The sequence below is a fragment of the Equus caballus genome, chromosome 25 (genome assembly GCF_041296265.1).
Source record: "Equus caballus isolate H_3958 breed thoroughbred chromosome 25, TB-T2T, whole genome shotgun sequence".
Taxonomy (NCBI): Eukaryota; Metazoa; Chordata; class Mammalia; order Perissodactyla; family Equidae; genus Equus; species Equus caballus.
In genome coordinates this window covers 10,999,235-11,018,369 of record NC_091708.1, presented here as the reverse complement: position 1 = coordinate 11,018,369, position 19,135 = coordinate 10,999,235, and the positions used below count along the sequence as shown (strand labels likewise).

Sequence of the window (19,135 nt, the reverse complement as noted above, 5' to 3'; positions counted from 1 at the left end):
AGAGGTCTTTAAGGTTCAATCTGAGATTCCTCATAAAAAAAAATTCCAGCAAAGCAGATTTAAGAGCCTATATGATCAAGTGCTATTCTTGCTGCACTTATGTAAATAATTGGGCCAAGTTTCTTGAAACTAAACTTATTTTGCAAGCCAATTAGTCTTAATTTGGCTATCTTTGGTAAAAATGAGGGTGATTTTAGAGAGAAGAATTATGTTTCAGTGAAAAACTATAATGCTCATTTGTGGCTATTAGATCCTAGTTCTGTTAATTGTTTTTGAGGCTTTTTCTACCTGTGAACTGGACTGCATCCTGAATTCTACTGAAATATCTGGTTACAAATCTCCAAATTAATGTTTTCAATTTCTTTACTTCATTTTCATTTGGAATCATTGAGAATTGAACCTGCTCTTTTTCCTGAAATCTTGCAAACTAAAGCTGGACAACTTGATAGAAACTTGAGAGATTCCTGTCTGTTGCTGTGTAAGCTGTAAGCCACTCAGAAAGATACCTGAATGCCCGATGACATCATCAGAGACATTTCAAGCTGCAAAAAGATGCTTTGACTTTGACATCTAGAAGTCTTCTTGACTGCCTGCCCCCTGGACTCAGGAACTAGTTTATAATTTGCTCCAGCCATTAACCCTGCTACCTTGCTTCCAACATCACAAGGGGAGAAGATCACGACTGCATTCTATTGTTTAATTTGGTTTACAAATGAGTCTTACTTAAATGATAAGTGAGGATGTTATCAAGCTGGATATACTGTCCAGCCCCAAGAATGCCTGCTACTTTCTGTTAACTCTGCTAACCCAGTAAAAAGATTTCCTTCTACAGGCCTAAGAAATTGCCACAGAAGAAAATATGTATATACATAAAGGTTGCAACAAAAGGGAAAAACAATACTTTTGGAAACTTTCTCCCAGTGGCTCATATGGCCTCTACTTGTTGTGTTATATGTCCAAAGTATAATCCAGAGAAGCCACTTCATGAGTCACAAAGCCACTTTCCCTTCCTAAGGGATCCTTTGAGGTATGACAATTGGACTTTGTCCAAATGCCACCATCTCAAGGATAAATATGTCTTGTAATGATCTGCATGTTCTCACATTGTTTTGAGGCTTTTCCTTGCAGCAGAGCAATGGCTTTAGGTAAATTATTATCGAAAAGAATAAATTCCTGTTTGAGGAATTCCTCCCGAGTTACACAGTGACTGGAAACCCATTTGTAATGTTTGGCAAATACTGCAGCATTTCTACTGTGCTTACCATCCTCAATCCTCAGGATTGGTAAAAGGAACTATGGCACAACCAAAACTTAATTGGCAAAGCTTTCAGAAGCATTTACTCTCTCACGGCCAAAAGCTCTTGTGCTAGTGCTCCTTAATCTTAGATCTATACTTTTTATAAACATCGGCTGTCTCTTTTTTAAATAATACAACAGCCTATGCAGTTAAATGAAGAAATATATGAACCAGCTTTGCTTAAGGGATGTATTACATTGTTTTCATGGTCTTATTGTGGTGCTTAAAAGAAATGAAAGATTGGTAGCTGATTCTTTCACAGAGAATTCCCAAAACTTAAGGATCATGGACTGTAACCTGAAGAATTTATTTATTGAAAGAGACATCAAATAAGACTCTTTGCAGCCCTGTTGGAAAGGACCGTACGAGGAGAAGAAGACAGCATCTTTCGTAGACAGCTGTCCCAAGACTCTGGACCAGGCCTGTATTCCCAATTTCTATCTCCTCATTTAAACATTTGTTATGCTTAAACTGTGTACCTATTTTATAATTTGTTTGGAATACTATCATACTTTAAAAAAAAAAGTGATTAATTTAAAACAGACTGGACTTGAAGGCCAGGCATTTATCAAGGGAATCCTAATGAGCTCAGTGGTTATGTGGAACAAATCTCTGGCCTTGGCTACTGCCTGGATGGCTAAAACACTGTACCCCAAGTTTCCTTTAAAAGCAGGGAAGGAGTCAGGCTGCGTTAAAACCTGTTGCCAATCTCCCTCTCTTTAAGGCCAGATGGGCTTGTTCAGTGTTTCACTGGTATGGCTACATTTGCAGCTATATTTGCTTCTTCTTTGGGGCTAAAAGATGTCATTACTACATATGGAATCTCCGACTAAATTTACTCAAGAAGCCCTTAATGATAGTCAAGCAGGAATAGCCTTATTAAATACTGAAATGTCTTTAATGAGAGGGGCTGTCCTTCAAAGCAGAATGGCTTTAGATATTCTTACTGCATCCCAAGGTGGTACATATACAGTCATTCAGACTGGATGCTGTGCTTTTATACCTGATGAGTCTTCCAATGTGTCATCTCTGCTAAAGCACATGAAGAAGCAGGTGGATGCCTTATGCCATCCTGCACCCAGTTTGAATTGTTTGGTTGGCTCCCTTTTCAGTATCAGTTCCCTTTTTCAATCTGGATTGGAATTCCTATTTCCACTACTTCTTGGAATCCTTGTACTGGTCATAATATTCAAACTAATTGTTGTTTTCTTTACTCAGTGTTGTAAGAGTAGCATACAAACTAGAGTAATGGTTGCTCAACGGCTTGAGATGGTTGATCTGTCTTATAACCCTGGACAAATTTCCCTTTCTGATAGGGACTATGACTAAGAATTCATTTCAGACTAATCCTTTCAAATATGTTGAATTATTATTGTTACTGTACTTGTTCTATGATCCTATGCAATGTAAATGTGAAGTATCATAGAAAAGCACATATACAATCTTTGTGCAACAATCTAAAATTAATTGGAAATTACATGACATATGAAATGCTTCCTCTGTTAATACATATACCTCTATGCTTGTCCACTATTTCCCCCCAACGTGGACAACTAGGCAAATAAATGAGCTAAAAGCCTAGCACCGAGGGACATGATGGACCCAGGGCAGGCAGCAACCACCCTGGCACTGAGGGACAATATTTGGATCATCAATGCTTTCTATCAAAAGATTAGAGATCAAAAGGGGGAAATGACAAATAAAAATGGCAAGCAGTAGGATATGTTGGAATGTATGAGGAAGACATTTGGTATAAACCTAATTCGGCCTGACTTTGTTTTTTCCAAAAGGGCCTGACTGTGGCTATTGAGCACACATTGTATATCTGCTTAGACATTTCCTATGGCCAGAACAAATGGCCTTAAGATAAAGGTGCAGCTTCCCCCACATTGGCATTTCCTTAGGGATAAGCATCTTTCCTTAGGCTAGGAACTGATTGCTGTGCTCACCTTTGACCACCCAGCTCACCTGTGACCACCCAGCTCGAGACAACAGACTGCCACCCTGCTGTGTTCACTGAGACAGAAGACCTACCTGCTGTTTCCATCAATCGCTGTGCCGACAGAGCAGTCTCACGACTAGTGTAAAAGGGACATTTCAATCATATGTGAAACATCCTGTCTGGGGGTATATAACCACTGTGTGCACCTCACTTTTTCGGTGCCCTTTCTTCCTTTGGGAAGAAAGGCCCCGGGCCATGGTCCTCAGATTTCAGCTCAGAATAAACTCTCCCAAATTTTCATTTATAGATTGGTTATGGATTATTTTCGTCAACACCAGTATGGACCTACATCCTTGACTGGACTCCTGTGAAGGAGGCCTTGACTGATGGTCTCTTGCACCCCCATCTTGCCCCTAGCACAGTGGCTGACCCAGCAGGGCAAGGCTGGGGGCATGGATGGCAGTTGGCTGGGTTCTTCAGGGAACAGTGCACAATCCAGCCATGGGTTTCCCCTTTCCTTAGGGGCACAGTCAATTAATGCTTTCAGCGTAGACGGTGGAACATTCATTCATTCATTCAGCAACAACTGCCAGGCATTATGTGCTGGGGACACAGAGATGAGTGAGAAATGCACAGTTCCTACACTCAAAGGAGTTCTCAGTCACTGAGGAAGAGAAACATCAACACAAAATCACGCAAATGAATATGTAATTACGAGCAGCGCTAAGTGCCAAACAGGAGGCACCCAGGGTGGTGTAAGATGTGTGACAGGGATGGGGAGACCTGCCTCGTCTTGGCCACCTGGTTAATGTCTCTGGAGGAAGTGAATTTCCAGGTGGCACCTGAGACACGGATGGGCATCAGCAGCCACAGGTCAGGTGAGGAGTGTTTCAGTCAGAAAGCAGCATGTGCAAAGGCCACGGGGCGAAGGCTCGGCACTTGTAAAGAGTCGCAAGGAGGTCTGTGGCGGGAATGCAGAGAGGGCTCAGGAGGAAGGAGAGAAACAGGCAGAGGCCATGTCACAGAGGACCTAAAAGGGCCTCGCAGGGCTGCTAAGGAGCTGGCCTTTCTCCCATGAGCAACGGGAACCCCCTGGAGGGCAGGGAGCAACAGGAAGGGGCTGAAACAGAAATCAAATGGCTGCGCCTTCGCCAGCTCCTGGGAGGCCCCCGTCAACATCTGCGTGCTATTTTCCCTTTTTTTCCTGCAGCATGCTGTGTGAGTGTGAACGTGAGTCTGTGTGTGTAAATGTCCTGCAAGGATCCCAGGTCGGCTTGGGAAGTCACTCTATGTGGAGGAAGGGATGAGGAACCCAAAAGAAACATGGCCAACAGACCCCCTGCCTTCTTCTGTCAGAGTCCCTTAAGGGGCCGCCAATGGCCTGTCAGCTAGGTTCTTCTTGCTTCAAGGCCTCATTTAATGTGACTTCAGGGTCAATAGTGACACAGCCGCTTTCCTCTGCTGGGCACTCCTGTCAAGCTCTTTTCCTTCTCTGTAAATTCTGTCCATCTCATGAGGCCTAGCTTATAGGCAACCTCTTCTGAGAAGCCTTCCCTGATTCCCACTGTTGAATTAGTGCCTCCCATCTATCTCTGCTTGCTCACAGTTCTCTGAACCTCCCTTGTAGTCCTGACTTGAAGTCACGATGCTCATAATTTGGTCCACTGAGCCCAGGGCAGCCTCCTCAAAAGAGGACAAGGACCCTGCTTTACTCATGTGGTTTTCCCTCAAGCTTGGTCCCCGTCCCTGGTGGCTACTCAGGAGCACCCCACTGAGTCTGCAGACCTGCTGGGGAGGGCTCACCTGAGAGGGCGTCTGGGGGTGTGAGCTTGTCGGCAGCATCATAGTATTCCTCATCCGAGCTGCCATCCTCAAAGGCCAGCGGCAGATGTGGGGCCAGAGCTTCCAGCGTGGAGCTGGGCTGGGGCTCCGTCCAGCCCTGCTGCCCCCAGGCTGGCGGGCCCCCACCCTGCCGGGAAGCTGTGTTCTCCGAGCTGTCGCTCAGGTGGCTGGCCGGGGAGACGCTGGAGCACAGGCTGTAGTAGGCGGTCTGGCTGCCCTCATAGAGCCTGGGGTCCAGTGGGACCGCACTCAGTTCTGGTCCCCAGCTGAACGTCTCGGGAGCGGGGCTCTCAGGAAACTCTGTCTTCTGGCCCTGAGCGTTGGCTCTCTGGGCCAGGTCCAGGAGACACAGGAAGCCACTCGTTTCAATCCTGTTTCTCTCCTCTTGGCTGTCGGAATCCAGACTCTCTAGGAAGCCTGGCGAGCTAAAGGGGAAGAAGCCTGACCTGCTGGAGGAGCAGGCGTCCAAGTCGTCCTCTTCCAGGGCGTCCACGGACTCGCTCGAGCCGCTGGTCCTGCAGCCTCGGCTCTCAGTGTTGGCCGAGTCGGACGCCTCAGACTCGGCACTGTCTGTCGTGCTGCTGGCCCCGCAGGTGCTCGGGCCTCTCCTGGCCACCTCAGGCGCGGGGCTGTCCCCAGGAGGCTGCTGCTCTTGTACGAGTGGTCTGCAGGGGCCCGGCTTCGGTAGGCGTCCGTCAGAGCGAGGCTCCGGCATGCAGTCCACTTCCGAGGACTCCTCGGAGTCGCTGCACGCCCTGGATTCGTAGCCTGCAACAAGGGGGACACCGAGAGTTACAAAACAGCATTTGGGGACTGGCAGATGCCCATGTGTCCTCTCACCCCCACACTGCCTGCCCTCCCATTTTCCAGAGGAGAAACCCGAGGTCCAGAAGGGTGACTGTCCCAGATCATGCTATACTGACTGACACGGGATCCCTGAGACTCAAATTCCACGTTCCCCAACGTTCTACAACAGCAGGCCTCCTTTCTCACATCTATCTGAACCACCTAATAGAGACAGGACTCCCCCCTTCTCTCCTTTCAAGGAGAGTGATCTGTCCACGGGAACGTGGTGGGGATTTAACTGGGTTTCACTTTGCTGTGGGCAGCATCACCCAGGTTTGTGCAGCCCCTGCTCGAATCTCAGCTCTGTCCTGTCTGGGCATCAAAGTCAGAGGGGAATCGTATTGAAAAGATGAAACAGATCCTTGGCCCCAGCCCTGATGTACTGAGTCCAACATCTAGGGAGTGTGCCCTGAGAAGGTGTATTCTGAGTAACTCTGTGGGAGATTCTGAGGCTGCTAGGCTGGTACCATTCTGAAGCCAGGCCCTGGGGACCCACTGGTGTGACAGGGCTTTTAAAACAGTGAAAACTCATCTAGCTGCTGGTACTCGGGAAGGATTCATGGGGTTGGGGGCATTGAGCCAGGTCTCCAATCTCTCCTCCAACATCAGCTTTCAGCGTGATCTTTCGACAAACTTCTCTCTGATCACATCACATTCTTCTCAAACCTTCTGATGGCCTCCCCTGCCTAGAGGGAAGAGCTTAAGCAATCTCGCGAGAGCTAAGGCCTCTCGCAGGGTGGCCCCGACCCCTTTCCCCGCAGCCTTGTCACCCGTCTCACAGGGCGGCCCTGACCCCTCCTCCGCAGCCTTGTCACCTGCTGCAGCCTTCCCATGCTCCAGCCACTACAGAGAGCCTCTCACAGATCATGACCTTGCCCTTTGTGTCATGCCTCCATGTTGTCTCCTTGCTTCAAATGATCTCTCCTCCCTTCTTTGCCTGATTAACCCCAGCATGTTCTTCAAGATCTAATTCAAATACTCTCCTCCCCCACGGAGCACCTTATCTTACCACTGTCACTGGCCCCTGAAGAAGCAGTGCCTCCTGCCACCACACCTCCACAACTGCTCCTTCTCCCGACCAGACTCTGAGGTATCATCCCTCATTCAAAAATGGTATTAAAAAGAAAAGTAACAAATGCCCAAATGCATCACTTCCTAATTACTTTATCTTACTACCATCAAACTCTTGAGATTATTTCTGCCTATTTTATCTATATGGAGGAAACGCTATATAATGGTGTGCTCCTGAGCATCTCTCCCCATTTCCACCTTCAGTGTCATCACGCTGGTAGTTTGAAATTAGCCACGGTGGGAGTGTTCATACCATGGAAATACGCAATGTTTCAAATCAGGGTTTTGTTTCTGTTTTTCCCTGCAGAGACAGTTAAACATTTGTCAGCACACCACTGGGAAAATGCTGATCAAAGTGCTGAGGCAGAAGCCTGGAAGACACTGGAAAGTACTCATCTCATCTGGCCTCCACTACTTCATTCCTTATATGGTATGGTTTCGAGTCCCTTCTATCTCCAGGTACCCACTTCTTCTAAACATGTAAGGTTGAAAATTTCTGTTACATAATTCACGAGAATGCCAGAGACTGTGTAGGCATGGAACGAGAAGCTAGGTCACCTGTACCCTGTGAACAAATAAGTGACATCTCTTTTTGCTGGCAAAGAAAGACAAAACACAGTGGATCTTAGAGATGGTTTTAGGAAATACTGCAGGGACTCAGAGACCTTTAACAGTATTCTTGGCTTTAGAGGACTCTCAGGTACGAAGGAAACTTCTCTATTTAGGATTTTGAAAAGATCAACTCTTTGCCAGGAAGTAAACGGAGAAACAGCTTTCATCTACTTGAGCTGAAGTCTCGGCTCAGCTCAGCACCTCCCTTTAGGCTGTGAAATGGGCCCATCCTCACTGGAGCAAGCCTCAGCGCCTCACCTTCTTCAGCAGACACCCGGTGCCCCTGATGTTTGTTCCCTGGCCAGAGGAAAATGGAGGTAACTGGGTCGACAAACAGCCTGTAGTAGCCGGCAATCAGGCAGGCGAGGTCTTTTGCACTGTTGGATTCCAGCAGCAAAGTCAGAACCTTTAAAGGGAAAGACAGCTCTTACGTTCATAAAGGGCTAAGGGACAGGCTGAAGACTGACGAAGCCATGTGGGGCCAATGAGAGAGTCCAAGTAAATCCAGCCATGATCCACAGGCCTCCTGGTGTCCTGTATCCTAACCAACAAGACTTGAAATGAGTGTACATGCACACGTGTGCACACACACAACCATACATGCACTCAGGCATGCTCACACATGCACAGTGGATTCCTCCTAACGAATCTCCACAGTGTCTCCTGCCTTTCCACCTCCTACCCCAGCCCCCACACCCACCACCCCACCACCTGCTCATTCATGCAATGGGGCCCCTTCAAGACCTGACCTAGAAAAGGAAAAAGCAAGAGCAAGTGGAGAGAGAGAGAGGGGGTGATAAGAAGAACAAAGCACTATCCTTGAGCATATTGGGATGACATCAAAGGCAGGCAGGATAAATGTAGCACCTTCCAGAAAGGCTCAGGAAGTCCCCTGCATCATTTACTCATTTTAATTACTGCCACTCAAAATTTTTGGGCAGCCACTCTTGTCCCATGCATGTGATAAAATTCTCTGGTGCTCCCACCTAAGTTTCTGAACCAATCAGGAAAGTACATGGTCCGGCTCAGTTTATATAAAAAAACCTTTGAGGACCTCCCCAGGAAAATGCACCCTGTGCATCACTTTCCCTTTGATGGGACAGGACAGACAATTCATCCTCTTTAGCAAATGGACATTAGACTTTGTTAATATTCAAACTCATATAAACTACCCTAGAATAATTAAGCCCCAAATTCCAGAAGCGGGATTCAGAATGCCTTCCTCGTGTGTTACCTTGACGTCCTGAAGATACACTTTGACCATGCTCACTTTCTCAGACTCTTCCGTCAGCTCTACGCGGCTGATGTTTGCAAACTCTGCCAATGTCGACATGATGTTGAGTTTGCTGTTGATAATTTGGCTAATCCCATACTTGGCTCCAACCAGAAGGGCAATGTAGGATTCTCTATCCTGTAACTGCAGACAGCAGGAAGGAGAGTTAGTTTCCATTCACGAGCTAGTGAAAAGACATTGTACATGTGAGACATGATACCTCTCTCTGCAAACTCCTTGATTCCTACTTCAGGTCCTCGCCACCACTCCCTGGACTACCAAGTTAGGCAAGAGCCTATGGCTAAATTAAATATAAATTCATCTCCCCCAAGACCCTTCACAATAGGGAGCCAAACCCCAGGGCTCTTAGCTGTACCATAAACACAACCTGCACTTTTACACCTCAGTGCCTATAATCACGCCGTGCCCTCCTCTTGGAGTTCTTTCCCCACCATCATTACCTATTGAAATCCTGACCCTTTTTTAAAAGGTTCCATCAAAATCTACTGCAAATATCTGTGGAAAACAACTGCTTGATCTTTCTCCTCAAACAAAAACAGTTCTTTTCTCCTGGGTTGTTCCCACACCCCACTGTGTATTTCTCTGGTAGCAGGAGCTACAGTTTCTTATTGTCGTTACTGTCTTCACATCTCAGAGTCCATGTTAAGCTCCCTGACGACGCAGTTGGTTTTTATCCACATTTGTGACCCCGAGGGCCCAGCAAGAATCCTGTGTCAGTTCCATGTGCTTGGCTGCTTCTGCCATTGCGAGTCCTTTCCTCAGACAGGAGAGGTAAGAGGGACTGCAAACAGGAACCTGACAGCTGGGAGAGGGCAGGAAAGTTTTTCTTGCACCTTCAAGCCTCCCTTTCTGTGATCCAGTCTCTTTGCCACCTTTTGGTCATCTGCTTGTACAAAGATTCAATCTATTTTTCCCTTCCCCTAGCTATGTGATGCTCTTCCTTTCTCTCAAAACATCGATTTTCTTTTTCCATCCACGTTGTTAGGTCAGCAGTCTGATTAAATTGACCCATCACTGTAAATGGCTTGAGAGGCACACCAAATCCACTGAAAGGAGCTTTGTTAATATAAAAAAAAAATCTCTAAATGGTAAATTGTCTGGCTTTGTCCTGGAGAGTTCTTGGGCTGACTGAGTGGTGGGGGAGGGTTCCCTTAAAGCACACCCCCAGTCGCTGACTGCTGAAAAGCACAAAGCTCTGGGCCTGGGCTCCGGGAAGAAAGCCTGAGGAGGAATGGGTGACAGAGCAGAGGCCTCATTTGCTTCCCTTTTCCCTTCTCAGGCCCACCCCTCAGTTCTTCTCTTCTCCTGACCCCAGCCTGGCACTCAGTCTAACATTATTACCTTTCCTTCGTGATTTCCAACTTTTCCTCTTCACCTTCATCTACCCAAAGCTCCAGAGTAAACTGCTTATAGTACCCTTCCCTCAGAGAGCCTTTCCTCTGTACTGAAATTGGGCCAAACCCAGCCTTCTTGCCTTTCCTAATCCCTTCTCCTTCCCACACTCAACCTGAAGCTGGCACTGCTATCCGCTGTCTTTAAACTCCACAGCATCAGCTCTGTGCCTCTCTCATGGCTTTGCTTTGTCTGGTTGGGTACCCTGTTCCATCATTCGAGGGTGGAAATCACGTCTTTATTCAGCTCTGCCTCCCTCAGCATCTGTCATAGGGCTGGCACCAAGCAAGGGCATGAAAAACACTCCCTGATGGCATTAATATTTAGTTTCCCAAATTTTAGTACTTGACAGAGTCCTCAGGAATTTTAGGCTAAAAGATGCCATGTTCCTCAGAGGACCTCTAGCATCCCTTTTAAGAGCAGGATTCCCCTGTTCTCTGATACATACCATTAAAGTAGCATTAAAGATTTTCCCACCATACGTCTTGAGTTCCCCAAGGATCTGTAGATAATTTAAGCGTAGCTGGGCAGCAGAAATAAGTTGCTTAAATGGGGGGAAAAAACAGACTGTTAAATCAGAGTTATTCACTTGCCTAAAATCCAGGCAATGTTGAAAATGCTTTCCCTGAGGTTTCACAACAGACAGCTGTATGGGGTGGCAGGGGCCACTGATATATTACCTTCTGTCGGGGTTCCAGCAGATTCTGGTTCCTCTTCATGTGGAAGCTAATGGCTTTCTTGATGTCTTTGCCTTTCATGTTTCGGAGTAAAGTTGGAGATATAAAGTTCTCTATTCCCCAGTCTTTCCTGCCAGGAGACATTGGAGACAAGGAGGCCCATCTCTACCGTGTACTGGGCTCTAATGAAGAGCGTAATCACATTTCATTTAGCACTTAGTGTTCTCGCAGCACTGCAGTTATGAGCCTCTTTCTCAATGGAAGATAGATTTATATATGGCTGGTTTTTGTGGAGTGTGTGTAAATAATATATATTTATACAAACACACTCTCCACAAAAACCAGCCACAGCCATTCATGAATTAAACCCCACTGATCATTCTGGGAGCTCGTTACTCAGCAGACGTACAACGCACACTCGGGGGGCAACGTGGAGCACCTGTGAACCCGAGGCCAGGCTTCAGAATGGTGCCAGCCTGACAGCTTCAAAATCCCCCAACAAACCAGTTAAATACAGAACCTCAGGTCCCACTCCCTAGAGATCTGAGCCAGTATATCAGGGGTGAGGCCGAAGATTTTATGTTTTAAACATGATTCCCCATCTGATTATGATGACCAGACAGGACAGAGCTGAGATCTGGTGAGGAGGTTAGCGAACCTGGGTGACCCTGCCCAGACCAACGTGAAATTTTAAGCTAAGAATCAGGAGGTGCTGGAATTCCAGGACTTGAAATGGCCTCAACAGGAATATAATGCATCACCAATGGGTTCACACCAGTTTATTAATTACATTAATTGGTTCATAGCAGTAAATTAATTTCCAAGGCATTCCTGCCCTCAGAAGGGCTTTACACCAAAGTTGTCAACCGATTTCCCAAGACATCCCCCCAGGAACAGGGAATCTACTTTGGGATCCTGTGTCATTTCACCTGGAGTTGGCTTCTGCCTCAGAGGGTGCAGCCAGGTTCTGACACCCGGGGGAGCCAGGCTGGGTTGGAGAGGGAAACGGAAGCAAAGACGACAGACAGATGGGGAGGTGGGTGAATATCAGCGGTCTGTGGAATCCGGCCATCCTGGCCAGGGGCCAGCCAAGTTATAAATGCCACACAGCTGCTGTTGAGGAGACACAGAGGCCCCCCCCCCCCACTCACTCTATGTACTTCAAAGAGATCTTCTGTGGCTGGGCGCAGGCGTAGATGCGCTCCTGGATGTGCAGAGCCGCAAGTCGGAGAGCAGAGCTACATTTCATTTCCACAGCAAAGCGCTCCTGGAGCACGTCGCTGCAGCTCTGGAAGAGATTAGATCAGCGGAATTGGGAAACAAGAACAGACAGACTGTGTTCCCAGTTCTCTCAGCTGAGAGGCAGCAGGACCAGGAGCTCACTTTGAGACCTGGCTCTGCCGATTCTCAACTGTGTGACCTTGGTTAAGTGACTAAGACCCTCTGAACACTGGTGTCTTCCCATCACTCAATGAGGATAGTTAAGTCTACCTTGCACAGCTTCTGTGAGGTTTAAATTTGATAACGCACATGAAAGCAGCTATAAAGGACACAGTATTACACAAACATAAAGTAGTGTTGTTGCTATCATTTGCTGCCACCATTTCTGTAAGACTTTGGGCAAGTCAATCCACCTACTATGAGTTATCTCGTCCATAAAATCATGATGCCTCCCAAATGATTCTTTATCATCAGAATAAAAATGACACACTAAATATCACCTAAGGAAGCAGAGCTGGGGGCCAAGGAACCCTTTTTGGCTCTGCCACTAAATGGGTGACCTAGGCAAATCATGTGACCTTTTCAAGACTCAGTTTCATCATTTCTAAAACAAGCCTTTGAAGCACTAAAGCTTTTAGCAACCGAGACCACAACTCTCAAGATCCTCAGTGGCATTATTAGAAAATGCGCCACCCACATGGGGGACGAAGCCTAAGTTTCAGTAATACGTCACAAATCTCTAACATAGCAACTCAGTGATGGAAAAAGGAATTCTGAGGGATAATCAGGCCCATTCTCCTCCAGAAAAAGATAATCCCTACTAGGGAGTTGCTTAATTGCCTTGAGCTCATGTTCAAAACCCAATTTGCCATCTTTGGGAACAACCCCTGCTATTTGAGGAAGCGCAGACCCAGTCACCTGCAGATAGAGGTACTCAAAGGCCACGGGGTCTTCTTTCAGGAGGTCCAGGGGGTCCTTGGGAACAAAACACATCCTGAAGAGGCAGCGGTAGTCATGCGTCTCCTCCCTTTCCACCACCTGCGATGGGTAAGGGAGACGGAGTTGGTCTTCTACCTGCCTTTGTTCTCCCCGACATCCCACAAAGCAGCTTAAGAAAAAAAGAGACAATGAGAGAGTCCTCAGAGATTTCAGTTTCAGTGCTTCCCAAGACAGCCGTAGACCTTTGTACCTAATCTGGCTTTCTTTCCCATGGGTATAAAATATAAACAGCTCAAAAGAGCAAAGTTTCACAGTGACCCCAACAGCCAGTTCCTCTTTCCAGAGAAAATTTCTTATGTGCCCTTTCAGAGACAGGCCATGTATACACACGTTTCCATGGACATATAGACTTTTCCTTCCACCAATGACAGTATAGTACCCCCAGCATTCTGCACCTCACTTTTTTCCACTTAAACTGTCTCAGGGATTTAACTTGATCGTCTCTTCCAATGCTAACTGAATGGAAGTGATAAAGTTTGCAGGCAGCAGAATGAGAAGGTGAGTGACCTGGGTGAGAATTCACCTGCAATAAGGAATGCTCAGTGTGGCTTCCATGAGGTCATGCCTTGCTCATGCTGTTCCCTTGCTGGAAAAGCCCCTTCTCCTTTTCCAGTTGTTGACATCCTGCTTATCTTCATAATGGTACACACACTACAAGGATTTGCTCAAGTGACCTGTGTTTGGTTTTAAAAAGCCGATACAACAGACCACTGAATGGCTGAAAGTTCGAATGGTCCAGACGGACTGAGTGCGGTGCCCGTCCTGCCATCAGGGACCAGTGCAGGGGGTACGTCTCCCACAGAGGGCTTAGGTCCTTCCCTGCCACCTCAAAGGCAGCAGGTTCAGGGGAACATCACCAGAGCTGGAACCAAAGATGGAGCTCCCTCAGCTGTGTTACCTTGAGTCAGTCACCTTACCGCTCTGAGCCTCTGTCCCCACTTCTGCAAAATGGGGCCCTGCTGACTTCATACAAAACTCAGGCTGTTCTTGCCCCATGATCCCCAGGCTGAGTGAGCTCTGGGCCTTCCACGCACGAGAAAGTGCATCCCGCCTCCAGGTGAGCCCTGTCTGAGGCTCTGGCTGAGGCGTGCGGCCAGCCCAGCCTGCGTCTCCTCCCCAGGGGCAGGGGCAGTGCACCTGCTGGATGAGCTCCTCCTCGTGCAGCAGGTGCAGCCGGGAGATGTTGTACTGCTCCTCCAGGGCCAGCGCGAAGTACTCCGTGCTTCGGATCGACAGCTTCTCCTTCACTGTGACGATGATGTCCTGCCAGGCACAGAGAGGCATGAGGTCACCGGAGCAGCAGCCTGTCCTCAGGCTCAGGCACAGAGCACGGAGGGCTCCCCTGACCTGCTCTCTGCTCCTCGGTGCAGCTGGGGAGAGAAAAGCCTGTGCTGACCGGGTCCACTGCCAAACTCACGGGGCCGAATCCTGCCAGGCCACATGTGGGACTTCTCAGAGCCCCTCACGGCCCTGCGCCCACTGCCCCCCTCTCCTCAGGCTCCAGCACCACCCATACAGCCATCCTTTCTTGATTTACTTAGAAGGCTGAAGCCAGCCAGCGGGGCCTCTGCCTCTCTTCAGGGTTTCTCGATCCGTCCTCTCTCTGGGGTCTGCATCTTCAACCACTCATCAGACAGAATCCCACTACCACCCGCTGGGACTTCCTGGTGGGAAATCGACCTGACGTTTCTGAACCTCAGTTTCTTCCTGTGAAATGGAGGCTAGTGATGCCTACTTAGAGTGGCTGATAGGATGGAGTGATAATTAATGCTGCGCCATTAGAGTTGCCATGCCACATTCCCCTCGTTTGCTACTGCGGCCCTTTGTCATCATAAGGCCTAGCTGTCTCGGGGCATTCACACATGCTGTTCCCTCTGCCTGGCATACTTTTCCCATTACTCTTCACAAGGCTATTTCTTTCTCTTCAGAGAGGCTTTCTCTGGTCTAAATGTATCTAAATATGATTGCCCCTGTCATTCTCTGTCCCAGGGCCCTGTTTGTTTCCCTCATCACTATTTAATGTTAGTTTTTTCAATAACAGCTATGTTCTTTAGTAAGAGACCATATAGTAAAGTTAGGGGAATGGGTTCTAGACCCAAACTACCACTTATTGGCTGTGCGTCCCCGGGTAGACTGCTTATTCTCTTTATGCCTCTGTGCTTTCATCTGTAAACTGGGAATAACATCAGCACCCATCTCACAAGGTTGCTGTGTGCCTTAAAGCAATTTCCCCCACAAGGCATTGAGCGCAGTGCCTGGCGGACGGCAAGTGGTCAATGCATGCCAGCTGCTGATGTTTGTTTTCTTGCTTATCGTCTTTCCCCCGCTAGACAGTAACCCCCCCGAGAGCATGAACCTTGTCCATCTTGTGCTCCATGATATCCCCAAATCTTGACACTCAGTGATGCCCCATCAACTCTCACCTGAGGAATCCTCATCGTAGACTCATAGATGTCCTGCTAGAACCTCCGATTCAGTAAGCACCAAACCATTCGGTGCTCCCTATTCCTCACGATGCCCAATTCTGAATATCACCCTCCATAACCAACCAGTGACTAAGTCCCGAGAGTCTCTCTGCTTCTGGAACTCAACATTCACTCACTGCCTACTATGCTCTGGCCATGGCGCAGAGCCTGTCTCTTAACTGTCCTCTCTCTAGCCTCCCATGTCCACTTTGGTTTGAGCTCATGCATTCCTCCTGGCTTTGTAGAGTGGTGTCCTGAGGATCCCCTGCTACCCACCTGACCTCCACCTTGCCTCTACAGCAGGGTGGGGCACACCATAGCCGCTGGGCCAAATCCAGCCCCCTGCTGGTTTTGTAATTAAAGCTACATGGGAACACAGCCTCGCCCATTCACTTCAATGGCAGAGTTGAGTAACAGACACGGCCTGCGAAACCTAACATAATTACCATCTGGCTCCTTACAGAAAAAGTTTGCTGACCCCTGATCTAGAGGAACTTATCTAAGCCTTGGACTGGTTCTGTTCTCCCTTGCTCAAGAACATTCAGTTGTTCCCCATGGCCCACCAGCCAAAATCCAAACTCCTCAGCTTGACATTCAAGGCTCTCAAGTATCAGGTGCCAATCAACTTCACCCACTTTATATTCTGCTGCTGCTTCCAATACTCTGCTCACAAGCCCATACAGTTGTCAAACTTTCCCATCGCTGGGTCTTTGTTGGTGCCGTTCCCCATGCCTGGGATGCTGTCTTCACACACTTCTCTTGGCCCATTCCCATCCATCTCTCCACATCTGCCTCATAGGCCACCACTCCCCAGGGCCTTTCCTTGCTGCCTGGCTGGAAGCTCTCTCTCCCCCGAGCTGACACCACACGATTTTCACGTCCTGCATTCACGATTCTGAGCACACTGTGCCTTCACCGTTTCACAGGGAGTTCTCCCAGGGTCTCGCCTCCTCACCCAGCCCCACACCAAGACTCCAGGCTCCCTTTGGGTGTGATCCTGGGTCATTTATTTCTGTATCACCAACAGCTTTGCCGGCACACACACAGTGTCAGTAAACGTTCGCTGGGTTGAATGACATACTATTTTCCTTGATTTAGAGAAAGAGGGTTTTCTAATATGAGAACTTTGCTGCTCTTGGCAGGGGAGCGGGGAGGAGCTGTCACTGATGAACTCAGTGATTTTTTTCCCTTTTTTGCCCATAGGATTTGTTTTTATGCCTTATTCTCTGTCATAAAGAGCTGAAAGATTTGCTTTTAAAAATTTGACTGCTACAGATAAGTAAGATGAACCAGTGTTACACCAGTGAAGTCCTTGCTCATTTCCCCAGCTCCAGCTATCCATCTTGGTTTAATTCCCTGTGGTGTGTGCTTTTATCGTAAATCACCTCAAAGTGTCTTTGGCCACCAAAGGGGGACTCGCTTTAAATAAATCCTCCCTTCCATTCCAGTGCACTTGGATCAAGGATGACAGAAGTAGAAACTTCGTCTAATTCACCTGCAAAACCTCCCTTTTACGCAGCATGGCAGACGCCAGCGCAGGGCTCAGAACAGACCAAGTTTTGAAGCCAGTTATGAGCTAGCAGACCTTGACAGGTTTTGGATCTCTCGGGCCTGTGTTCTCAACTGCAAAGTAGGGTAACACTCATCATGTCACAGGATTACCAGGGGCATTAAATGAGATAGTACCCAAGGTACTGCTCGGAGAGTGCCAGACGTGTGTGAACACGGAACATGTCCGTACCTCTCTGCCCCTCCTCCTGTGGGCTTAGGCTTCCAGGGTCAAAGAGGCCCTCTCCAGCTTCCCCTGAGTCACGCTGAGGTAAGGAGGGGATAGATTATGTGGAGCAGCTCCGGGACCTGCCAAAGGAAGGTGCTGGAGAGGAACACTGGCTACGTGCATGTATGTGTGCGTGCATTGTGTGTGCGTGGATGTGAGTACACAAGTGCATGTGCATAGGTGTGTGTGTGCTTGTGTGTGTGTGTCTTGGCCACTGTCCATTTCCTAGAGCTCACCAGCCACCAGAACCTGCTCTCCCCTGGTACCAGGAGAGCTGGGCCCAGGGTGTAGTCTTCCACAGTGTTCACTGTTTGAACGACTCCTGCATTTGCTCCTTCCCCAGAGCCTCCCTCCGACACTATTCACTCCTGCATTCAGAAACTGCAGCGCCATCCCTTACTGTCGCCGGATAAAATCCAAACCTTGTTGCCTGTCATTTGAGGGTCTCCCCAGCCAGCCTGTGCCGTCTCCTGCTCCTCCCACAAGAAAGTGGCCGGGGCTCCAGTCCACTGACAGTTTACTATTTCCTGGACAGTGCCCACCTCCTGGCTCTGCATGAGGTCTTGTGACTCCCTCAGCTGATGTGCACCTCCAACCCCCCACAGAGCTGTCCCCACCCAGCCTGGTCGAATTCTTAGTTGCCCTTCAAAACTCAGCTCAGGTCCAGCTTCTTCCCAAAGCCTCTCTGAGGTCCCAACAGGACAGACAGATGTTGCTCTTCCCCTTACAGGCAGAGCACTTCCTTGTCCCTCTCTTCACAGCCTTACTGCATTCTGCCCTGGACTGTTGGGAGCTCCTTGAATGGCCATCCCCTGAACTAGACTGCAAGCTCCGGGAAGACAGGGAGCACCCTTTACCTAGCTCTATGCATCCCCACCCCTGGAGCATCTCGTATGGAGGAACTAGTTAAACAGAAGTTGAACTGACTTTAACCCAGAACAGAAGATGCAGGGGCCTGGGCCTGCCCTGACACCATGCCTGGGATTTTCGCTGTTCTAATCTTTGGAGTCACATACATAGGGAAGCCCGGTGGTTAAGGGTGATGGCTTACGAGTTGTACTAAGACCTTGGGTACTACATCCCTCTGAGCCCTGGTTTCCTTCCCTGCAAGATGGTGATAAAGATACCACTTTGCTTGGTGGTTGTGCAACTAAATGCGATAACACAGTGCTTGGCGTATTGCAGGTGCTCAGACCATGGTGGCTGTGAGACCACCAAAGCAGCTGTAGGGCAAGATACCTGGGGTCCTGGGCGCCAGCAAATTCTCACTGGGAAAGAGATTCAAGTTTACTCTCAATACCTTCACCGTTGTGTTTGCCTCGAACTTGAAAGCTTTGGTCTGTCCATTCTCCAAGTACAGCTTGAGCACGTTGGGCATACACAGAAGAGAATTACCCTGGAAAACACAAGAGTGGTGTTGAAACTGGCCCTCCCTGTCCCTGGGTGTGACAAATCCTCAGTGTCCCTGGCCCTGCTTGGTGTGGGAGCAGGATCCTCCCTAACCTCCTTGGCACTGGGAGATTTCTCTGATGGACGAGGCATGCCACACAGAGACAGGCACGCTTTGTTCAAGGGACAGCCACTAGACAGTGGAGAAGAGCAAGCCCTGCTATGAGCATACTGAGCACTCACGACCATCAGCTGACACTTCACTGCTGGTTGCCACCCTTATGGGATGCAATTTGGCAAGTCAGGTGACA

The 19,135-nt window shown here is 48.4% G+C and overlaps 1 protein-coding gene across 10 annotated transcripts in view; it reads right to left on the bottom strand.

Annotated features, from left to right (window-relative positions):
* Window positions 1-19,135, bottom strand: part of FRMPD1 (FERM and PDZ domain containing 1) — a 144,997-nt gene that overhangs the window by 7,751 nt on the left and 118,111 nt on the right. For all 10 annotated transcript variants that reach the window (XM_070250739.1, XM_070250744.1, XM_023629690.2 and 7 more), the window contains exons 7-15: window positions 18,736-18,831; window positions 14,331-14,456; window positions 13,113-13,232; window positions 12,125-12,261; window positions 10,977-11,103; window positions 10,745-10,840; window positions 8,845-9,027; window positions 7,869-8,016; window positions 5,043-5,849 (exon numbers count right to left, since the gene is read on the bottom strand). In XM_070250739.1, coding sequence (XP_070106840.1) covers window positions 5,043-5,849; window positions 7,869-8,016; window positions 8,845-9,027; window positions 10,745-10,840; window positions 10,977-11,103; window positions 12,125-12,261; window positions 13,113-13,232; window positions 14,331-14,456; window positions 18,736-18,831 — 1,840 coding nt within the window. The remainder of the gene's footprint in view (window positions 1-5,042; window positions 5,850-7,868; window positions 8,017-8,844; window positions 9,028-10,744; window positions 10,841-10,976; window positions 11,104-12,124; window positions 12,262-13,112; window positions 13,233-14,330; window positions 14,457-18,735; window positions 18,832-19,135) is intronic.